The sequence below is a fragment of the Rhopilema esculentum genome, unplaced genomic scaffold (genome assembly GCF_057945365.1).
Source record: "Rhopilema esculentum isolate cy_ngs unplaced genomic scaffold, ASM5794536v1 HiC_scaffold_34, whole genome shotgun sequence".
Lineage (NCBI taxonomy): Eukaryota > Metazoa > Cnidaria > Scyphozoa > Rhizostomeae > Rhizostomatidae > Rhopilema > Rhopilema esculentum.
The window spans coordinates 835,697-856,477 of NW_028300845.1; the positions used below are offsets into that span (position 1 = coordinate 835,697).

Sequence of the window (20,781 nt, forward strand, 5' to 3'; positions counted from 1 at the left end):
TTTAAACCATTCGATGTCAATTACGTCATTCTATTCATTTACATCATCTTCATAATTATCTTTATCGTAGGTATCATCATCATCATCTTGTCGGTTCTTGAACTAACTTCTTTTTCACCATCGTTCTATAAAGATAGTTCTAACTCAGTGGCTTAGCGAGGGGGCGGACACCACCCCCAATGGCAAAAAATATCTTTGGTTTGGTTGGAAAAGTGCGTTATCTTGTGTCCAAAACGGTGTGGACCCCAATGTTCCTTGCTCAAATCGTCTTTGTCCAACCCAACCCCTCCTCCTCCAATCTTACCACTCTGGCTACGCTACTGTTCTAACTGTGTTTTCTCGCCGGTTTCAAAGGATTCGACCTCTGTCTTTTTAGGAGGTTCATTCTTTTAAGGTATTTGCACTTTTCAGCCCAAATTTTTAACTCTACAGGAAGCAAACTTCGAGAACCATTTCTCGTGTTGGAGATGGTCTTATTTTTTCCGTATCTTATACTTATATTGACACTTATACTATAAAATATACTCGTTGAATGCTAAAAGCATCATCATTTTTTACCCCACTTTCATAGCCTATTCCAAGGGAAATAAGCTGCGGGGGCAAACCTTAATATATTTCAGGAGAAGGATCTCAATGTACTAAAATGCTACTATGCAAATAAGGGGCAAGCAACGGTGATCACGGTCGCAGCTACTTCGCCCCTGTTCGTGTGAGATCGGTTTAAAGGCGCCCTGCCAACGTCCCGCTCTTTTCTCCACTCGACCCCGTCCGTCGGTGGGAGTCTGGGATTTTGCCTCTTTTCTCCCTCTGTCTTGGTTTTCCTGGTCGAAAATCCTCAAAACAAACTTTTTTTCGGCGGAAGTTGCCTTGCTTGCGGACCTGATTGCCTTTCCAGAGAAAAGGTTACATCGGGTCGTTAAGCGTGTTAGGCTTTGTCAGCGAGGTCGTTAACCGCCACCTCTTTGTGCGGAGGGCAATTATCTCCGCAGAGTTGCTCTGCCAAGGCTCTGCTAATCACCGTCGATTTTTTTGGCACGAAAACGGTGCTGCGTCACGGCTCGCTTCTCCCTTCTGGATGGAAGTTTCGATTCGAAGTTTTGGGAATCAAAACCGTTCGAATGCGACACCTTTCTCCCAAAAACTCGAGACCGTACGAGCAAAAGTTATGATTGTCATGATTTTGCCCTGTACTGTAATGTACAGTACACCACTGTACGAATCCTTTGTGTTGGGGCTCTGGCTCGACCGTGATTGGTCGAAAGTTTGATCGTTATAAGTACTAAGAATGCGATCTCATTGTTTGAACTAGACGCTCATGCTTATCATGCTCGAATTTAGCTGTACTACTTTTTACATCACGTGTCCGTTCTCTTTGCCATCTTTGTTAAAATAAATAAATGTCAAACCCTCGAAAAACTTCTTCCTGATTTTTTATAAGGGGCGTTGGATTTAAATTAAAATCACACAGAAAACGAAAAATTAAGCTAACCAAATCCTGTCCGAGTGGGGGTACGGGCCCCGCCATCCCCCATCATTGCAACAAAGAATTGACCGCTCAATAAAATCAACAAGAATTTCCTATCCACATGCACTTCACTGAGCATTCCAAACATACGATTGAAGTTAACACGGACGTAAAAATGCCGAAATTTTCGAAAATGAAACTTTACAAGAAAGTTTGTTTTGGTTGCGGACGATTCAGGATGTTTCCCTTCCTAATCAAACTATAGCATTGATGCGAGATCATTAAGTGGCAACCTGATTGTCAGTGCGGATCGTTAGCGATCATTAACCTTTCCTTCTGCAAAGCTCCGCGGTGAAAAACCAACTTTTTCGATTTGCTAAACTTGCTGCGTCATAGCTTGCCCCGCCGTTGTTTTACGCAGTATAAGTCGGTTGACAGCATTTTTATGATGGAAAAAACTTTCTTAGTCGTTTCGAAAACAAATTGGAAGCTTATCTTTACAATTTCATTTTGTTTGATTGCGAAGGATGCAGGACCTTTCCCTTCTTGATCAAACTATACAAATGAGGCGCGATCATTAAGCGTCAACCTGATTGTCAGTGCGGGTCGTTAGCGATACTTAGGTACCCATTAACCGTTCTTTCTTGAAAGAACCACTGTGGAAAGACAACTTTTCTGATTTGCTAAACTTGCTGCGTCATAGCTTGCCCCGGCGTTGTTTTAGGCATAAAAAATGACTAGACTTCATTTTCATGAAGCAAAAATTGCCTTTAGTCATTTCGAAAACAAACTGAAAGCTTATCTTTAAAAAAATTTCTCCGTGACATTGGATGATGATTATGTTTACTTTGATACGTAAGGGCTATTCCTTCTATTCACGGTCGCTTTTGAGAAGAAGGGCGATATCCACTCATAGAAAGGCCCTTAATTCAAGCCAAAGGGGCCATAAGCTTGGTGGCCCTCCTATGACTGCCCCGTATGCAGTGCAATTATCATAGACCAGTTTGGAATGGCTTCGAAATTGCTTTTTTGCCAAGTTGATTAATTAGTTTTGCTTAACTCACGTACCAATAATCCGTACAGTAACGTGGCTCCAACATTAAAGAGGATCATTTAGCCATGCGGACAACACTCTCGAGTTAAATCGTCCACTATCGACTGCAATGTGAAGGCAAGCTATAGAACAGCGGGGCAAATCACTTCGGGCCCACTGGCTTATAATCTACACTTATTGGCAGTTTTAAGAGCATTTTACGTTAGAAAGGATATACCATCAAAAAAGTGCCACTTGAATTCGAAATTCCATTCCAATTGAACTTTTTCAACGAAAATAAACCCCAATCATGCGAATTGATTTACCTTTGAACAAATAGGAAGGGGTTATAGAAATTTTATCCTTTAATCATCAAATCGTCATTTACCAAAAGTTGCGTGGTGAGAGGTTTCAAAACCAACCCTTTTTTTAAAATGCCCTCCGATATTGTTCACCTGATGCCAAACGAGGACCCCGAAACATGAAATTAGCGCCCTTACGAAAAATTACTACTGTTAATCCAATTAAGGCGCGGTTAAAACTTATGAGGCGGAAATATAAAATTTTGTCTTCTCGAATAGGGAATTGCCATTGAGTGACATTTTCTAAACTAGCCACCAATTTCCAAAACTACTTCAAAGGGCCCTTCCAAAGAAGCATAATGGGGACCTGACTAATCGAAATTCTGCCTCCTATATTATTAAATTCGAAGTTACTAAAGCATATATCTTAAAGTTTTATTAAACAATAAGGGATTCGCAAAATTACCAACAATAAAGAACCCTGATAATCACTGATCCAATTAAAATTAAAAAAGCTTTTATAAAGATAAAGAATTATTTTTTAATTCAGCATAAAACAAAGAAATATTGCGGATATTCCCTACATTTAAAAAAGGACAAACCGTGGTATTCTCAGTAATAAACCACCCTCTCTAAAAAGTCTCTCAAAATTTATGGCCACTTGGCAAACGACAAAGCAATCCTTCACATCGACTCGCACTTCGTTAAATTAGCTCCAGATATCTGGGCACTTGGCACAGACAAAGCCGTTACATTTATTATTGCTAATTATACATGAGGGAACAATGCTACCCAGGTCCTTGCAGTGAATGACATTAGGTCTAGATATCTGGGCTCTTGGCACATACACAGCCATTATATCTATTATTGCTAATTATACATGAGGGAACAATGCTACTCAGGCCCTTGCAGTGCATGACATCAGGTCCAGATATCTGGGCTCTTGGCTCACAAGAGACATGTCAATCATATTTGCTGATAAACAACGTCTCCATTACAGTTATTTGACAAATTAATTTATTCATTGAGGCTTGGAGGATTCACCTACATTTATAGTCAGTACAGTAACAAGGCTCCCACATTAAACCAAATAATTTGGCTACGCTGACGAAGCATAGGAATTTAGATGGATTTCATATATCCATTATCGAGTAGATTTCTTAGGCTAAGGCTTAGATGCATCAAATAACACCTGCGCGGTAAATACGGTCCACACGAAACTCCAATTTTTTTATATTTAAAGCAATGACTGCATTAGACCTTACTCATACTTTTGAATCAAAAGGGTCAAAGGCCTTTTTTGATACGATTTTTTAAACTAACCAGAAACAACAAACAATACTGCCCAGACCCTTCCAGCGAAAGAGTTCTAATTCTTAATTACAATTTATCACATAAAATATGTCACAACTTCCATCACTTTATGGAAATATATTATAATCCTCCTAAAAGAGTTTATTTAATGTCATTGTTATTTATTATTATAAAATAGAAATAAACTAGCCTTTCTTAGCGACCCCGCCAAAGCGGGGTCTTGCTTGGGTGGACCGCCGGCCCGCGACACACCGAGCCAGTGGACCGCCGCCCCGCGGCACGCCGAGCCAGTGGACCGCCCCCCGCAACACACCGAGCCAGTGACCCGCATGCCCTCCCCAACCCGAGCTGCAAATTAGCAAAGAACGAACTAACGCCATCCCAAACACACAAAACCCCCCTCGCACAAAACCCCAACACACACGACCTGCCCCCCGCTGAGGCGTGCCCCCAACAGAGGCGTGGCTGCCGCCCAAAAGAGGCTCCCACCAAAAAGAGGCTGTGGCGTGCTCCCTCGCAGAGGCTGAGAGAACCACGCCCTCTGCCATCACAACGTTTTCCCTCAAAAAAATGTGCAAAAAACACTCGCGCTCCTACGCGATTTTTACTCGCACGACTGTCACTGGCGCTAGAGGGCGGGGAGCCTCCTCCTCCCCGTTTTCTGCTCCCCGCCCTCTAGCGCCAGTGACAGTCGTGCGAGTAAAAATCGCGTAGGAGCGCGAGTGTTTTTTGCACATTTTTTTGAGGGAAAACGTTGTGATGGCAGAGGGCGTGGTTCTCTCAGCCTCTGCGAGGGAGCACGCCACAGCCTCTTTTTGGTGGGAGCCTCTTTTGGGCGGCAGCCACGCCTCTGTTGGGGGCACGCCTCAGCGGGGGGCAGGTCGTGTGTGTTGGGGTTTTGTGCGAGGGGGGTTTTGTGTGTTTGGGATGGCGTTAGTTCGTTCTTTGCTAATTTGCAGCTCGGGTTGGGGAGGGCATGCGGGTCACTGGCTCGGTGTGTTGCGGGGGGCGGTCCACTGGCTCGGCGTGCCGCGGGGCGGCGGTCCACTGGCTCGGTGTGTCGCGGGCCGGCGGTCCACCCAATAATGGCCTATTGTGCAATATACCACTTTAATTTGGTGCTCCTGACATGCGGTTTTGTGTGAAAAAGCTGCCTGTGGGGTTGAGCCGAATTCCGAACGGGTACTCAAGCCCCTAAGTCTCCACGAAGTCGGTACCTATGGGATTGAACATAAAGCAACCTGTATGGTTTTGCCTCTTAAGATTTTGGTAATATGTTGCTATGTTTGTGTTGAAAATCCACGACGATATTTTGCCACGACGAAATTCTGAAAAGTTGTCGGAAATTTTTTTCGACGAAGTTTATCCGCCGAAAATTTATCTGACGAAATTTTTTGTTGTTAATGTAAATGGTCTCGATATCCTTAAGATTTTAAAACAGAATTCTGGCCACACAAAGAAATCGCCTTTAGCTGGGAAGTATAGTTTCTCGTAGGATGCTACAATATAAATGCTAAAATCAGCCTATGAAACAAATCTTTCACTCTTAATTGCCGTCAAATGATAAACATCAGTGGCGGAGCCACGGGGGGAATGGGGGGACGATTCCCCCACTGTTTCAGAAAGTTGGTCCTTGAGATTCTTGCAAATCTGATGAGAAAACATGGGGGGTATACATTATCTGGATCGTCAGAAGCTGATTTTGGTGTGAAGCCATAACATTATTTTCCATGTACAATTATCAACTTGTCAGTAATTCTGTAGAGTACCTTTCTTTGTTTCTTGCTATTTACTAAAATGCTGTAAAACCTTTTTTTAATATGCAGCGAGAGAGATGTTTCCAGCATAATTGACTTATCAACTCTTCGAAACAATCGAGGAAGCTGATCTTATAGTCCATAATTATAAACAGCTAAAAACTTGGTTTATCGATTAAAACTTGGTATCTTTTCAAAAACTTTTGTGAACTATTTTTACCTTGAACAAATCGTTGCATAAGATTTCGTGACAGTAAAGCTTTTGAAAAATTTTACTAGTAGCACTTGATCATAGGTCTTTTCATGATTTTTACACACCTAAAGTTTTTATTTAAGTTTCAGGCAAAAGTGTTCATTACCATCGGTAAATTAAATAGCAGTTCTTGGTTTCTAAGGAAGAAAATGCTTCTCGCGGGAAAAGGGCGTGGTCCACAAGAGCGTGGTCCCGGATCCCCTTTTGTCCCTCCCATTTTTTGTCCTTTTGTCCCAGCCCGGGCTGGAGCCGCCACTGATAAACATGAATTTTCACATGAAAATAGGCTCACAGTTTTCTTATTTCTTGTATAGTACATGCTGATTTATTAAACGAATAAACGTTCACATTGCTCTATAACTCTTGTCCATGCCTTAGCGACCGAGAAAATTAGACAGTCACCGAGAAAATTAGACAGAACAAGTTTGATTATTTAGGTGAGGATCCACGAACTTTTTATTCTTCATTTTTAAATGGCAAGTCTTGATGAAAGTCACCGCCTATGGTCTGGTGTATAGAATTTCCCAATTCACTGTTCCTATTCTCGTCCCTCCAAACCCTGGCCAAACAACTATAAACATCTACACAAATATAGATGTCTTTTACAGTTTGCTGATGATTTCATTACGTGTAAAACTTGGAGCTGCAACTTTGAATCGTCCTGTTCTATACACCCAAGCGTCTGTCTAAATACATTAAGTTATTTAGAAACAAATAATAATCTAAAACCGGATTCCTAAGGAAGAAGAGGAGTAGAGTTATAAAACTGAAAGATCTCAACTCAGCAACATAGCAATCAGACATATCCTAAATGATCATTATTTGTAGTGTCCTGGTATTTCCTCTCTATGTGACCACACCTCGTTATTCCTACGCCTGGAACTACAGCAAGCTGGCTCTCCTTACTCTGAGTTAAAGTTGGTCATGACAGGGGCTCGAACCACAAACCTTGGATATGCAGTCAGTGACCCTAACCATTGAGCCTTCCTTGCACTTAACATGTAACTCCTCTTGACATAGACTTATACTATAGACTTAATAGTATGTAGACTTAAACGTCGTTAATGTTAGCTTGTAGTCGCCATCAAGAAAATGCCTGTCAAAGGGCTTGATGCTACACTAGAGTTTTGAGCATCTTTTTATTGCATCTCACTTCCTTTCCCTCCCCCAAAATTGAAGCTAAGACAGCAAAGAATATTTGGTTTATTCGTTCAGCTGGTCGAGGAATACAAATTTAAACATACCAAATTTAAACATTAGCAGTAGAAATTTCAAACAAGTTGAGTGGAACCTCAATTTTTGCAAATGAGTTCTGAACAGAATGATTTCGGAAAAAGGGAATTCTCATGAAGGGCCTGAACAAAGTACCATCATCAAGAAAAATACGAAATCAACAAAAACAGGTTTTGATGAAAATAACTGCTCCGTGAAGTTCTCTTAGAACCAAGGATCACTCTGTTGAACAAAAGACTCCGGCAGCTTCGCACGCCTGTTGCAGACTGAACAAACACTGAGACAACATTACCTGAAGATGATCGCAAGAATGTACATAAAATTAAGATTACATACAATAGGCAAACCTCGCTAGTTTTGATTGACATTGATAACACTGAATTTGGAAGCCATGTAACATTCTGCAGTATATGAAATATCGCACGCCAAGATAAAGCAGCTAACCAATTAGCCACTGTCAATGTTCGTTATGAAACTGCCACGAATTTCGGGTTGAGAAAACTTAAAGATTAGATTGGAAGTTCAAAATTGACATGCACATCTGCGGCCTGTGCGAGTTCGACGATGCTGGCAAGTTTAACAACCTGCAAAGAATGATATTACCAATGAAAGTAATAAACGAAGCAAATTTTGCTCAAACTTTCAGCTGAAGGGTTGCTGCAAATTGACTATACTTGTTAAGGTAGATAATTAGGGAAAAAAGCAACCTGATAAGATATAATTTATATTTTAAAGTTCAAGAGAAATATTTGAACCCTAACTTCCAGGCTACTTGGAAACAATTTCCATGAGGTCTCCATGAAGATACTATTTGACTTCCATAAACGTCATAGCCAGTCATAAAACTTCCAGCACGCGATAATCATACACTGTTTAAAGGCAGTGGCCCCAAACCAGAATGTGCCAAAAACTCACAGTTTCCTATCTGGATGAAAACCTAAAAAAAACATAAAAAAACGGAGCAATAGGTAATGGCTAAAATGTTACCAAGATACTTACTAATCTTGCAGCATCTTCTAGATTATCTACAGGTAAAATTCGAAGTCCACTGGTGGCAATGAGTGCCTTGGCATCATCGACTTTCGTACCTGTGGAGGTTGGGATGTTGGTTATAAGCGCAGAAAACTTTTCTCTGTTAGGTCAGCTGATAAAGGCTGACCTATCTATGGCAAAATGCAGTGTTGAATGACACAGATAACAAGGACAATCGGTTAGGAGCAAGTCAACATTAAAAAGTTATTTATTTTCAGATTTCTAGAAGAATTGTTGAATCATTTAATACTGTTGAGCTTTCTGGTAACCAAATCAAGAGCTGTTACTTTAAAAGTTAAAATGTATATCAATCTTTCAAATGCTGAAAATTACTGTATAGCGGTCGGCGATAAAGTGTTCCGTCCAATATATGCAGGACTATGTATGCTTTCCTGCCATGCTTAACACACCAAAACGTATATGCCTAAAATATATAATCCTAACGAGAGAAAATACTTTCTACGCACCCTGCAGTCTTACGACAAGTGGTATTGACAACTTCAGGCTTTTGGCTGCCTCTATGATACCTTCAGCGATGACGTCACATTTCATGATACCACCAAAAATGTTCACAAGAATTGCTTTGACCTGCATTTTGTTTGATATGATTACTGACAATGAAAATCTGTCCAACAGAAATTATCAACAGCATCCAACAGAAATTAACAACAGCAACACTTAGTTATTGTTGCTTGCTATACCTCAGTCAATTTGCATCATATTTTCTGATTTTTTAACCTAAACAACATTTAATGGTGTGCTTTCAAGTTATGAGGGCTGATTGTCAAAAATTGAAAAAAAAATTGTATTTTGATGAAGTCACATTTTCGTACCCTGTTAAAATGTTTTTACATTTCTTCGAATACGATTGCCAAAAAAATGTTCATTCTTAGCAATTAATCTTTATAACTGGTAGATATTACGATGATAGTGAGGTAACTCCTTAGCAATTTAATTTATGGTTTTAGCCGATTCTTTATGTAAAATAACGATAATCGAGGTTTAATTATCATTTTGATATATATGAGCATATAGTTGGTGCTGGTCAACCAAAAAGAAGGCCAATTTGAGATAACAAAATATTAAAATGCTTGAAGAAGTGTGTTCAGGATAATTGAAACTAGGGTGTTTATATCATCAAAGTTATCGTTGTTTTGATTACACAAAACGGCTTACATGTTTATCTGAGCTAATGAGCCTAAATGCCGTCGTTACTGCATCTACAGTTGCTCCTCCGCCAACATCCAGAAAATTAGCAGGCGATCCACCATGTAACTTTATAATGTCCATTGTTGCCATGGCAAGACCTGCACCATTTACTAGAAAAAGACAAAAAGCATAAAGCAAAATGCACGATGCATAGTAATTGAGATAAAATTTTGCCATGGAGCGTGAATCTTTTAAACAAAACGTAAAGCCATTAGAGTATAGTTAAAACTCATTGCTAACAATGAGCCACTGCCCTGCGCAAGCATCCCATAATGCATTTTCAGACAGTCCTAAATCAATTTTGGATAATCTATAGAAGTTTGCTGCAATTGTTAGCAATAAGTATTTAAACTCCAAAGTTGTGTAGCTCATTTCAAAGGCAGCAACGATGAAATTGAAGAGCAGCTGATATGGTTCTTTTTTAAATACAAATATATATATATCAATGTTATAAAAAACGCCGTAAAAGATGCAAAAACGTCTCGAACCTAAACATCCAATGGTACCCTGAAGCCCTATGTAATTCAACTGCTTGAGCGATGCCTCAACCTCCCTTGGATCTTCTTGGCTTGGATCTCTGAGTGCTTCGATTTCCGGATGACGATACAAGGCGTTGTCATCGAAATTGATTTTGACGTCCATACAAACCACTGGAAAACAATAGATAGTACAAACATACATACACAAGTTTCTTCTGTTATTTCATACTACATACACTTCGTTGATTGACATTACTTGGTCGTGCACTTAAAGAGCTGCTACTCCAGGCATTTGTGAATGTAATTGCAAGGCAACAAAAATGCCTAGCATGCAAATAGCATTAAGGTCTGTTTAAGAAATGAAAAGATTTTCATGTGTTGAAAACCATTGAAACGTAAAACATGACTAACAGAATTTATCTTGTAATCTTTTAGTTAAGCAATTATATCTGTCATTGAATAACATGGGTATTCTTTGATATTAAGATATGGAGAAAGATTCATGATATTAGAATTATGCGAATTTTTCACGAATCTTGTAATGCATAATGAATATTAGACTGCGCAGTTCATCATTTGTGAAATCTACGAGTTGTCACTGTTGCTGCAAAAAATTTTCGCTGTATACCTTCGCCCGAGGAGATCTCTGTCAGCGGGTTGATTTCAATTAATGTGCAATCCTTCTCAATAAATAAATTGTACAATTTGACAAAAATGTCGGCTGCAGGCTCAACACAGTGTGGACCAAAGCCCATTTGGCAAGCGAATCGTATTGCCTGGTCCATGCTTAGCCCTAGGAAAAATTTAAAAATCAAGTAATACACAAATCAATCAAAAACTGCTTTATGAAAACTTTATCCATCTTGGTGGGATGTGCAGAGTGAAACCTGGGGATATTTGGAAAACTGGGCCTAACACGCGGAAACTGGGACTCAGACAATCTTAAAAGAAAAAGTAGGTATCTTTTAAACTCACAATAAAACTTACCATTGCTATGATGATGTAACAAAAGACAAACTATGTTTAGCTGAGAAACTTTGCGATACTTGGGTTATAGAGGGTTATATGGTAATGTCCTGTTTATCGTTACAGATGAAACCCAGAATAATTGTTTGAGTAAAGGAGAAGTACACATACCATCGTCAATATTGACCGGGTCAGTTACGATGGAGTCAGTCATTTCTTCAATGTTCACCCCACCGCTGCTGCTGCCAATGATAAGCGGACCCTGAGAAGAATCGCACCAATATCATTCAACCATGAACTCACATTGGGGTTACTGACAGATTATTTTTCATAAAGAAACTTCAAACTCAGCTTATTTCCAAACACAAACAAACACACACATAGTAATAAACAAAACGTTACTATCTTCAATTGAAAACTCGAAGCAATTCTTAAACCATGCATTAGATTGACAGACTGGCTAAATTATAGACGGAGAGAGAGAAAATTGGAAGCAGAGAAACGAATAAAGGGAACTATCTATTAATTTGTTAAATTTTCATTGGTATAAACAGAAACATTTTTTAACTTTTTACGAGAAATTTTAAACTTTTCTTTAAAAGATATTTTTAGAAAAATTGATCATTACATAGCGGGAGTAGCATTGCATACTTAGTACTCTCTGTCCGACACTTTCAGAGCATAAACATTGAACGCAAATCTGTTCGGATCATGACTAAAACTCCTCAGACCTTACTTTTCGATCAGCTTCTGGATATAAATGTCTGCTTACTTTAAGTCACTACCCAACGTCTATTTCTGAGGACCAGAAGTACTTAAGTAATTTGCAAATCTCAGAAATTCTAGGCAACATAGTCCAATTGCCCAATCTGATAATTTCCGTGAAATATCAAAATTGTGTAGTATAATTAAATAGGAAAACAATTTTCATCTGGCAGTTTTGGAATCGATCTACATACAAACGAAAAAGGCTGCTATTGTGTAGACAGAAGGAGTTCGTATTCTCTCTTGGACTCCATTGCTAATTTTTCTATAGGCACGCAGCACTGATTGGACAACTATGCTTATGGTCATGTGCTTGCGTTTTTCTGATTGGCCTATTTCGATCCAAAACTGGGTATATATTTTCCATCGTGTTCTTTCGGACCCTTATTCTGATGTTTTATGCTCTGAGGAGTGCCAGACGAAAAAGCTCTAAGTAAGCTGTGAAATGATTGCTTTTTTCAAAACCACTTACAATTATATAAGAAAATGTCAAAAACATTATCACAGTAAGCACCAATGAGTCATAAAATGATAAGGTATGGAGACAAACGGTCATCACCTTTGCTTTCCTGTCTTGTGTGATTGCAAAGTAATACTCTCTTCTTGGGTACAGCCGCTCACAAACAAGAATCTTGAGTATAAGAAAAGAAATGATAAGATTAAAACCCTAGAATCCCCTGATAAACAACTTGAAATTTCAAGAACCTGAAAAGCTTCACAACAAGAAATAAAAAAATGGGTCATATTAAACAATTAAAGTATTTAAAACTTGTGTTTGAACTTACCGCGAAAATGCAGAGACATATCTTAATAAAGCACTTTTCGTCTGACAAAATCAGAGTGTAAATGTCGGATAATGTCAGAAAATAAACAGAAGACTGACTTGTGCTTTACATGAAGAAATTTTCTTTACTGTAACAGAAAACTATGGTAAAATTGCCAACAGCAAAAGTAAATTTGAAAAGCCTATTCGAAAAGGTATCAAACTGCAAGTAATGTAGAGAAAATTTAAACGAATAATCTGGAGACAAACAGTAAGCCTAAACTATCCACTGCTGGTCAACAAAATGTCACTTATTCGGAAAGATATTATTAGGAGAAATGCTTACTTCATTACAAGGTCTGCCCATCTCTCCAGTCTGCTTCGTTACTAAGGTTTTCCCTAGCATATGCTTTGAATAGTCTCTAACCTCATCTGGTCTGCAAAAATAAATAGAAAAAATAAAACAAACTTATCTTGCATGCTACAAAGATTCGATACTGTTACAAAAGTCAAGGTTGATGAAAATATAAAACATGGAGGCAGAAAGGACATGGGAGCTACACGTTATGCTAGACGCTGCAGCCATATGTATTTATACAGCTTGAAACCAGGGGTGTAGTGCAGGGCCAAAAAAAGAGCACTACACCCCTGCTTGCAACTGCCTCCACATCAGTTGCAAACTAGACTACAAAGCGATATAGTTTAGAAGCAAGTGATAGGCTAAAATTGAACATAGTAAAATGGATCTTTTCTATTTACTATGAATGGAGCTAGCTTGCATCACAGACAAAATCAAATATCAATTTGGTTTGTCTTTTGTGCAACAAAACTCTGTCCCATCACGTGAAAAAAAACTAAAAACTCTGGGAGAAGATGATTTATGTAAGAAAGCAGTAAGAAAGCTTTTCCAGAAATGTCTTTTCCGCTCTGTATGTTAACAAAAAGTTGGTAAAATTTTAACCAGCTCCCATATCTGATCTTTCTTTACAATCTAAAACACTTCTGCCGTTTGATCTTCAATAGGCTTCAGGAACAATGCACTTCGTCTACCATAGATACATGGTGTTTCTGCTTGTCTCCGGAGAGGGTGAACCTATCTATGGTCAAATCTCTTCAAACGTTTACATGATAACAGCAGCCAACCTGGGTCATTCCTTCTTGACGGTAGGGTTGACCAATTGAGACGGGTTTCTGAAGTTTTCTGATGTGAAGTCGAGCCAGTTAAACCCCGGGTAGTGTAAACATTTCAAAGTAGCAAATTTGGGGTAATTGTTACATTTGAGCTAACAAGTTAAGCTTATCCAGATGAGGTCAACCATCTAAAGAAACCACGACCTGGGCTTATGTAAACATGGATTTTTTACTACAGCCTGTTGATCTGACCTGGAGTGGAATCCACCCCATACTGATGTAAACAGGACCATGATCTGTTAAGCAGGCTACAGAAAGATGAGCTTTTACAGAAATGATTGGTGGGGAGACCATAATTTTGTACAAGTCAGTCATTTCCATTTGCCTTTTTATTTTAAATTTCAACCATCTTTAATAATTAGGAAAACTTTCTTTCTTTTAATCTTAAATGCAGGAAACAATGTTCGAAAAATAACACAGAATATCAGAACAGCAACTAGATTAAGCAATAAAAGTGAACACAAAAATTAAAAAAAAACATAGAAATGAAAAAGGGACTAAATATTCATGAACAGTAGCACGAGATATAGATTAGCCAACTTTCAATTGAAATATTGTCTAGCATAAAAATTCAGAATCAGCTGAAAGATACATTATAAGGAAAGTTGTATGGCAAATCAAACATACGAATAGACAATCTTGATTCCTTTGTGTCCAGATTCAAATTCTCCTTTTCCTCTACCACCAGCCAAAACTTGCGCTTTCACAACATAATCATTGGATTCTTCAAGAGAAAGATACAATGTTTACTGATACAATTCTAAAAGAAAATATAGTTCTCAAACTATTGTTTTTTAATAATTTAGTATAAGATTTATGAAGGGCAATTTGCAGAAAAATAATCAAGCTCCTCAATTCACAAATGCTCTATCTACCAGAAATTTGGATGACACAGAGCAAGTGAATAGGTAAATCACAATAGAAATAAAACTATATTCTGTTGTCAACTATTAATGATATCATATTGTTACAAAGTAATAAAAGACTAAGGTAGATTCAGTTGGTGCTCATCAAAAAGGGTGATGGAAAAAATGAGTTCAAATAGCTGGTCCATTATGTGTTGAGGAAGAGTGGATTTAAGACGGATGAAGGAAAAGTGCAAACAGTTCAGTTATTGCAAAACTAGATAAGACAGAGCTATTGAAGAAACTAATAATGGTGATAGGTAAACACATGCAGCAGACTTACGCAATTCCTGGGCAGCAAGGAAAGCTTCTTCTGGAGTTTTGGCCACTTTCCCGTTTGGGACTTTTATGTTAAGATCCTCAAGAATTTTCATGCTCAAATACTCATGAACAGACAGTGATCTTTGCTGCTGTTTCTGAAATGACCATTTTGATGCCAGCACATTTGCACCACCAAGGGATCCCTAGAATTAGCATAACATTAAAAGAAGTGTCTTTGGTAGAGGAAAATCAAAGGATATTAAAGATAGTAAGTTTCTGATCTACTGGGTGCATTTTATTTTATGGGCTGATAATCCTTAACAAAGGATCCTAGAATATCCACAAATGCTGCCACATTTACGGACTGCGCAATATTGATGAGTATCCTGTCCACAGTTTCCACCAGGATCTGGTGGTAATTTATGCAACCCTTAAAAATTATGCAATTAGCTGAAATTGACAATGGTTCCAGCCTTGTAAAACTTTGAACTCTTCATGCACCATCTACAACCTGTTTAGCTTCAGTGAATATTTCTTCAAAAAGATTTTTCTTGCAAAGTGTGAATGGTTTCATTGCATAAAATTAATTTCATAAACTAGACCCAGCCCTCTGTCTGGACAGAATGTTTATCAATATTGCAGAGTCCATAAACATAGCAGCATTTGTGGACTGGAGCGCAGACTAAGAAGATCACACAAACTTTTAAAAAAGTGCTATGGACTGGCCAGGGGTACGTTGCCTGTGTTAAAATTTATGTAGATGCCCAACCAGAAAATGAAGTAATAACAAAAACAACAATCATGTTAAGAAGTGAAGTTAGTTTTCAGAAATTGTTCTCTAGAGGTTAAGCAGGGCTGGAGGTCCACTTGGGTTGTGGAGATCCTCAAATTCATATTTTCAAGCAAATCTTACTTTTTCTCTTGACTGCTGTATGGTCATTAAATTCATTCTGTCAAGACTTCAGCCTTTTGTGAGGAAAATCACAAATTGTATTGAGGCTATCTTCTAAGAATTTTTGCAAGATATTCTTTTAACCACAACAAATTTTGTTAGGCACACAACCATTTATAGGCCCTTTTTAGATACACATTAGCTTTTCCACTTTAAGCAGACCTCTCTTTTAAGTAAGGTCTAGAAAGAAAGATTCTGATTCAATAAACACAGTAAATGGTTGCTTGCTGTGTTATTGGGCTTCTAGCAGCAAAAACTATGCAGGCCATCCTCAGGAAAGGTGTGCGATTGCACAGGCACACCTTGGCACCCAATTTGTTTTCCCAAGAAATGCAGTTTGTCGCACGCCTTATCAAGGCTATGAGTTACCACCTTTAGATTTACCATTCTTAGGCCCTGTTTAAACGATAACACTTTTTATTTCATATTGTATTTAGTTTCCCAATCTGACACAAAATGTTTGTCTGTTTACTTGTTGCCGTTTTCATTTCATTTTGGATTTGGAGTGCACCAGAGCGCAATACTGCGGGGGGTTTGGCTTAATTGTGAGACAAGGTACGCATTTTGCCACGCGCCTGCTTTTCGGAAACAAGTGATATCGAGCACCTCAACTGTTTGCATTGTGTAAAGATTGATTTTCATCAGAAAATTTTCGTATTGCTCCAGGAATCAATTTTCAATAACAGCATTCACCTTTTAGAGAATCGCATGACATGATTTACATGTTAATCAATGGAAAACTGCCTTGCAATCACAGTAAGTGTTGATGTGTGAGGATGAAGCCGCTTTAAGTGTGCATCACCACTGTTATCATTACAGGAAATAATTATAAATTAAAAACATGTTAATAGTTTCAGACCTTCCTGTCAGGAAAATGAGCCGGGTTACTACAATAATGTTGCTTGTTCTTATCTTAGTCATTCATTCAAGCATCAATGCATGTAGAGATTGATAACAATATTTTGTAAGTGGTGGGCTTTTTGAAATGGCGGATAAGTGGAAGGGCAATCCAGTTTAGTTTGTAACTTTTCAAAAAAATTGAAAAGACCATGTGGTCGGGTTAAAACTGAAGAAAAACAACTTACCACTGCAAACAGTTCTATGAAAGGTTTGATGGTAATCAACTCAAACGACCGACTATGGACGCCCTTGGGGAGGAAAATGGTTGCAAACCATGCTGTTTAAGTATACTTGGAGAGGAGGAGGAAAATTTGCCTTGATCAGGTTGGCAAAAGGCCTGTCAAAGAAGAAATGCTTGTGTACCGATCAACATCATCTGAGTCATCCGATGATGCAAAATACTTATCATAATATTATTATTCATAATATATCAAATGTTTAATCTAAGAATATTATTTTTTGATAAAATTTTTGTGATGTATTGGGATCAAAATAATTGAAGCTTATTTTGTGACTGTCTATCACTTGAAAGACAATAGTTATATGCTACTTTGGTTAAACAAAGCTTAAAATCCCTCAGAATGCGGTAACATCCATTTTACTGATGATTCTGCTTTTCCTTGCAATATAAACCGAAAGTTATGAATTGCATGCCTCGATGAAAAATTATGCTACAAGGCGCAAACAGCCAAGAAACTGCTAAAACAATTACGGAGAGGCCTGCTATAGGAGGTCATTTGCTTTCAGTGTGAGCGCTATACTTACATTGTGATATCGGCATCTGTTGTTGACATCTTGCTATTGATGGACACTGTTTTGTTAATTAGTATGGGGTGAGTTCATGTGACCAATTATAGGTAAAGCAATAGCATTGTGGCACAAAAATAATGACAGATTTGGGTACGTTTGGGTAAACCCTGGCCTTTTATCATGACCCAATGCCTTTAATCCACCATACACAGGGAATTAGTTATAAGCTAAAGATTTTTCCACACATGTCTAGTTTAAAACAATTTCCGCCTTCCTATAATTTTGTATGCACACTTCTAACCTCTTAAAAAATTTTCCCTGCCTTCTAATTTCCATGAAGCCCATAAATCATGTTGGAAAGGTGTTTCTGTATTATTTGCATTTTCAACAGAACAGCAACTGACAATCAAAGTTGAGTTAAGTAAGCAAAGAAGCATGCAAACTTGCTCAAGAAATGGTGAATTGTGGCATCTGAAAACTCAAGACTTGTGAAGTAACTTACTTTTAACCTGTGAAAAGGATGTGCCAGATTTGGGCTTAAACAAAGGAAATAAATATGGAATCTGAAAATAAATTATCTGGGAAGCTGGCCAAGGAGTGCAATTCTTACAACATTAGGGGTGCGATTATACACACATGCCTCCAAAAACACCAGATGTGCTTTTTATTGCACAGGCAGTGCAACATTTTGCTTCATAATTGTTTTTCTCTTTCAATTTATTGTTAATTTTCTTAAGTTGTTTCTAAATTTCCTTGCATCATGTGTTAACATAAAGACTTTCCAAGGGCATAATCACTCTTTAAGGCCCAAGGGCATAATCACCGCTTGCCCTCACAACCACCCGCCCCCCACCCCTCCCCCTCTCCTAAGTGTAATAGCCACAAAAACTTATTGCAATATATTATAAAATCCCAAGAGTCCGTGTTCCCAATTAAAATCTGGACATGGTTTAAAAACAAAATAAATTTTTGAACAAAACAGTGATTTAATGGCAGCTCCCCCTGCCACAACATGAAAAATAAAACTCCAGTTAATTTATATATTTGGACGACAAGTGTTAGGCCTGTTAGGCCTCCCGCCCAGATTCTATGAATAAACCTAGAATCGACAGAAAAGTGAGCCTTATCCTTAGGTAAACAGAAAAAGTACCTTAAAAGTTTTCAAAATGCCTCTGTCTGCCAACTGGCTGCACCTTCTACAAATTTTCAGTCCCAGAGAGGCCATTTCTATGCCAAAACTTTTTGCCCTGTCAATGGTGACAGGTCTGTAGAGTGAGTGAACCGTTGACCCTCGTTTCCAGGAGACCTCGCTTGAGACCGAGCAGGAGACTTCCAATGATATATATCATTGGAGACTTGGCTTGAAAGTGCAGCTGACTATCGAGAGATAAAGAGTTCCTTATCCAAATAATTCCCTCCCTGCAGATTGGTTTGTTTTTCTGTTCTTGTATAGCATTTGAATCTCCTGTAACAATCTGTATATTTTTTATTGTTTGTTTCGCTATTCTCACTGGCTACGTAGGACGCCCAAACCCAAAGATTCGGGGATAGGATAAAACAGTATATTCCTTCCAATAGAACTGATCCTCGAAGGGAACAGTCTCCTCGATCTTATAGGTCTAAAACACAATAAAAACTAGTGACACTGCCATCGGACAGCACCTTTTAGACAATTCAGATTGTGCAAAACTCTATAATGCAACATGTTTAAGATAATTGGCAGAGCACGGTCGTCTTATCTTCTAGCAGTTTTGGAATCGATTGGCATACAAACGAAAAAGGCTGCTATTATGTAGAGCCAAACGATCAGGAACTCGATCAGGAATCTACAATGCCTGCCAAAAGTCTTGGAACACTGACATCAATTTCCAAGGTCAAAATCAATCATCCCCCTATCCCCTACAGAACAATGTTGGTTTACTATTAAAACGGGTTAGGCTTTTAGGAAGCACTTTCTTTTGAGCTTCTTTTATGACATTTCTCTAAATCATCAACATTGTTTTAGGGGGAAGGGGGCGGAAGTAGCAATTTTTTTTCATGAAAGGAATGAAAGATATCAAATGCAGCGTAAATTGGTGGGTGTTCCAAGTACTTTTTGCAGACATTGTATCTATCTATCATCTGGACGAAATCATTGTAGGTTGAGCTTCTATCATCTATTTTTTGGTTCATGTACATAATCTGGTTTTTTTTCAGTTTTTGGTCTGTCATTTCAAACCAAGAATCACTGCATTATTTGACAGTGGTGGCGCCAGATGGGGGGGGGCAGGGGGGCTACAGCCCCCTCCCCCTCGGAAGATATACGAAGAAAATCTATAATTTTGTCGGAGCAAGATTTTGCTACCGTTTGTAAAGTTTTTTGCTAATCTGTGTTTGGAGGGGGGGCATGGATAGAAATATAGCTTTTTCTATACCTGCCTTACGTAATACTGTCAGATCAAGCTGCGCTTATAAGATCTTCAAACACCAATTTCGCAAACTATTAGAGGGGGCATCGCCCCCCTGCCCCCACCAGTGCCTACGGGCCTCATGATAAAGGTAGAAAATATTGCTCAAATGAGACATTCTCCAGCAAAGTGGAATCATCAAAACTGCGGCAACCATGGTGCCGCCTCAGGTAGTAACTTTCGTGTACTTGTTTATTGCGACACGAGCATCTGCAAGCTAGCAAAGACCTAACCTACCTAAGTAAAATTGGTCCCTATTCTGTGTAATGATTAAATGATGTCTTTTTCCTTACCCAGAAAAATTTAGAGCGTTGGGAATATTGAAAAATCACGGGAAAAGATCTACAAAGAGCTTTTTTAATATGTCTGTTTTCTTTTAGGGACATTTTGTTAAAAAAGTGAGTCCCCACAAAAATTAATAATCCCGTTTTAAAGATCTGCTCTTTCTTGTTTGTTGAATTCATATCTTGTCGTAATCTCAATGTTTGTGCGTCCTTTTCAACTGGGATTCCATGTTTTTACTCCGATTGCCGAGCCCCCTGTCGGAAGGTCAAGCCCCTCCTTCGGAGAATTTCTAGCGCCACCACTGTTATTTGGTGGATGCGGCTTATAAGCAAGGGCCGCGCACATTCTTTTATGAGCCCAATTTGCTGTGGCTTATAATCGAGGGTGGCGTATATAAACAAGGGCGGCTTACAATCGAATAAATACGTTAACTTGTTTTTTACCCAAGAGCCAATCACCACTTGCTTGACCTATGCAAGTGTCTTATAAGCCAATGTGTATTTTCCGTCTGCAAGATTC

General features: G+C 38.7%; 1 protein-coding gene across 1 annotated transcript; it reads right to left on the reverse strand.

Annotated features, from left to right (window-relative positions):
- Nucleotides 1-7,650: 7,650 nt before the first annotated feature.
- LOC148957310 (succinate--CoA ligase [ADP-forming] subunit beta, mitochondrial-like) lies at nt 7,651-18,840 on the reverse strand. The gene is made up of 12 exons (XM_089115570.1): nt 18,681-18,840; nt 14,951-15,131; nt 14,390-14,486; nt 12,918-13,008; nt 12,368-12,439; nt 11,215-11,305; nt 10,706-10,870; nt 10,087-10,248; nt 9,566-9,708; nt 8,857-8,977; nt 8,357-8,445; nt 7,651-7,941 (listed from the first exon to the last, which is right to left on the reverse strand). The coding sequence occupies exons 1-12, from the start codon at nt 18,753-18,755 to the stop codon at nt 7,867-7,869; spliced, it is 1,362 nt and encodes a 453-aa protein (XP_088971696.1). The 5' UTR covers nt 18,756-18,840; the 3' UTR covers nt 7,651-7,866.
- Nucleotides 18,841-20,781: the final 1,941 nt, after the last annotated feature.

Excerpts from the sequence above, each read along its gene's own strand:
- LOC148957310 (XM_089115570.1), bottom strand. The coding sequence starts at position 18,755 with ATGGCCTCTCTGGGACTGAAAATTTGTAGAAGGTGCAGCCAGTTGGCA. Across the intron at positions 10,871-11,214 it reads CCCGGTCAATATTGACGATG|GGCTAAGCATGGACCAGGCA; the intron begins GTATGTGTACTT and ends AATTTTTCCTAG. Across the intron at positions 7,942-8,356 it reads TAGAAGATGCTGCAAGATTA|GTTGTTAAACTTGCCAGCAT; the intron begins GTAAGTATCTTG and ends CATTCTTTGCAG.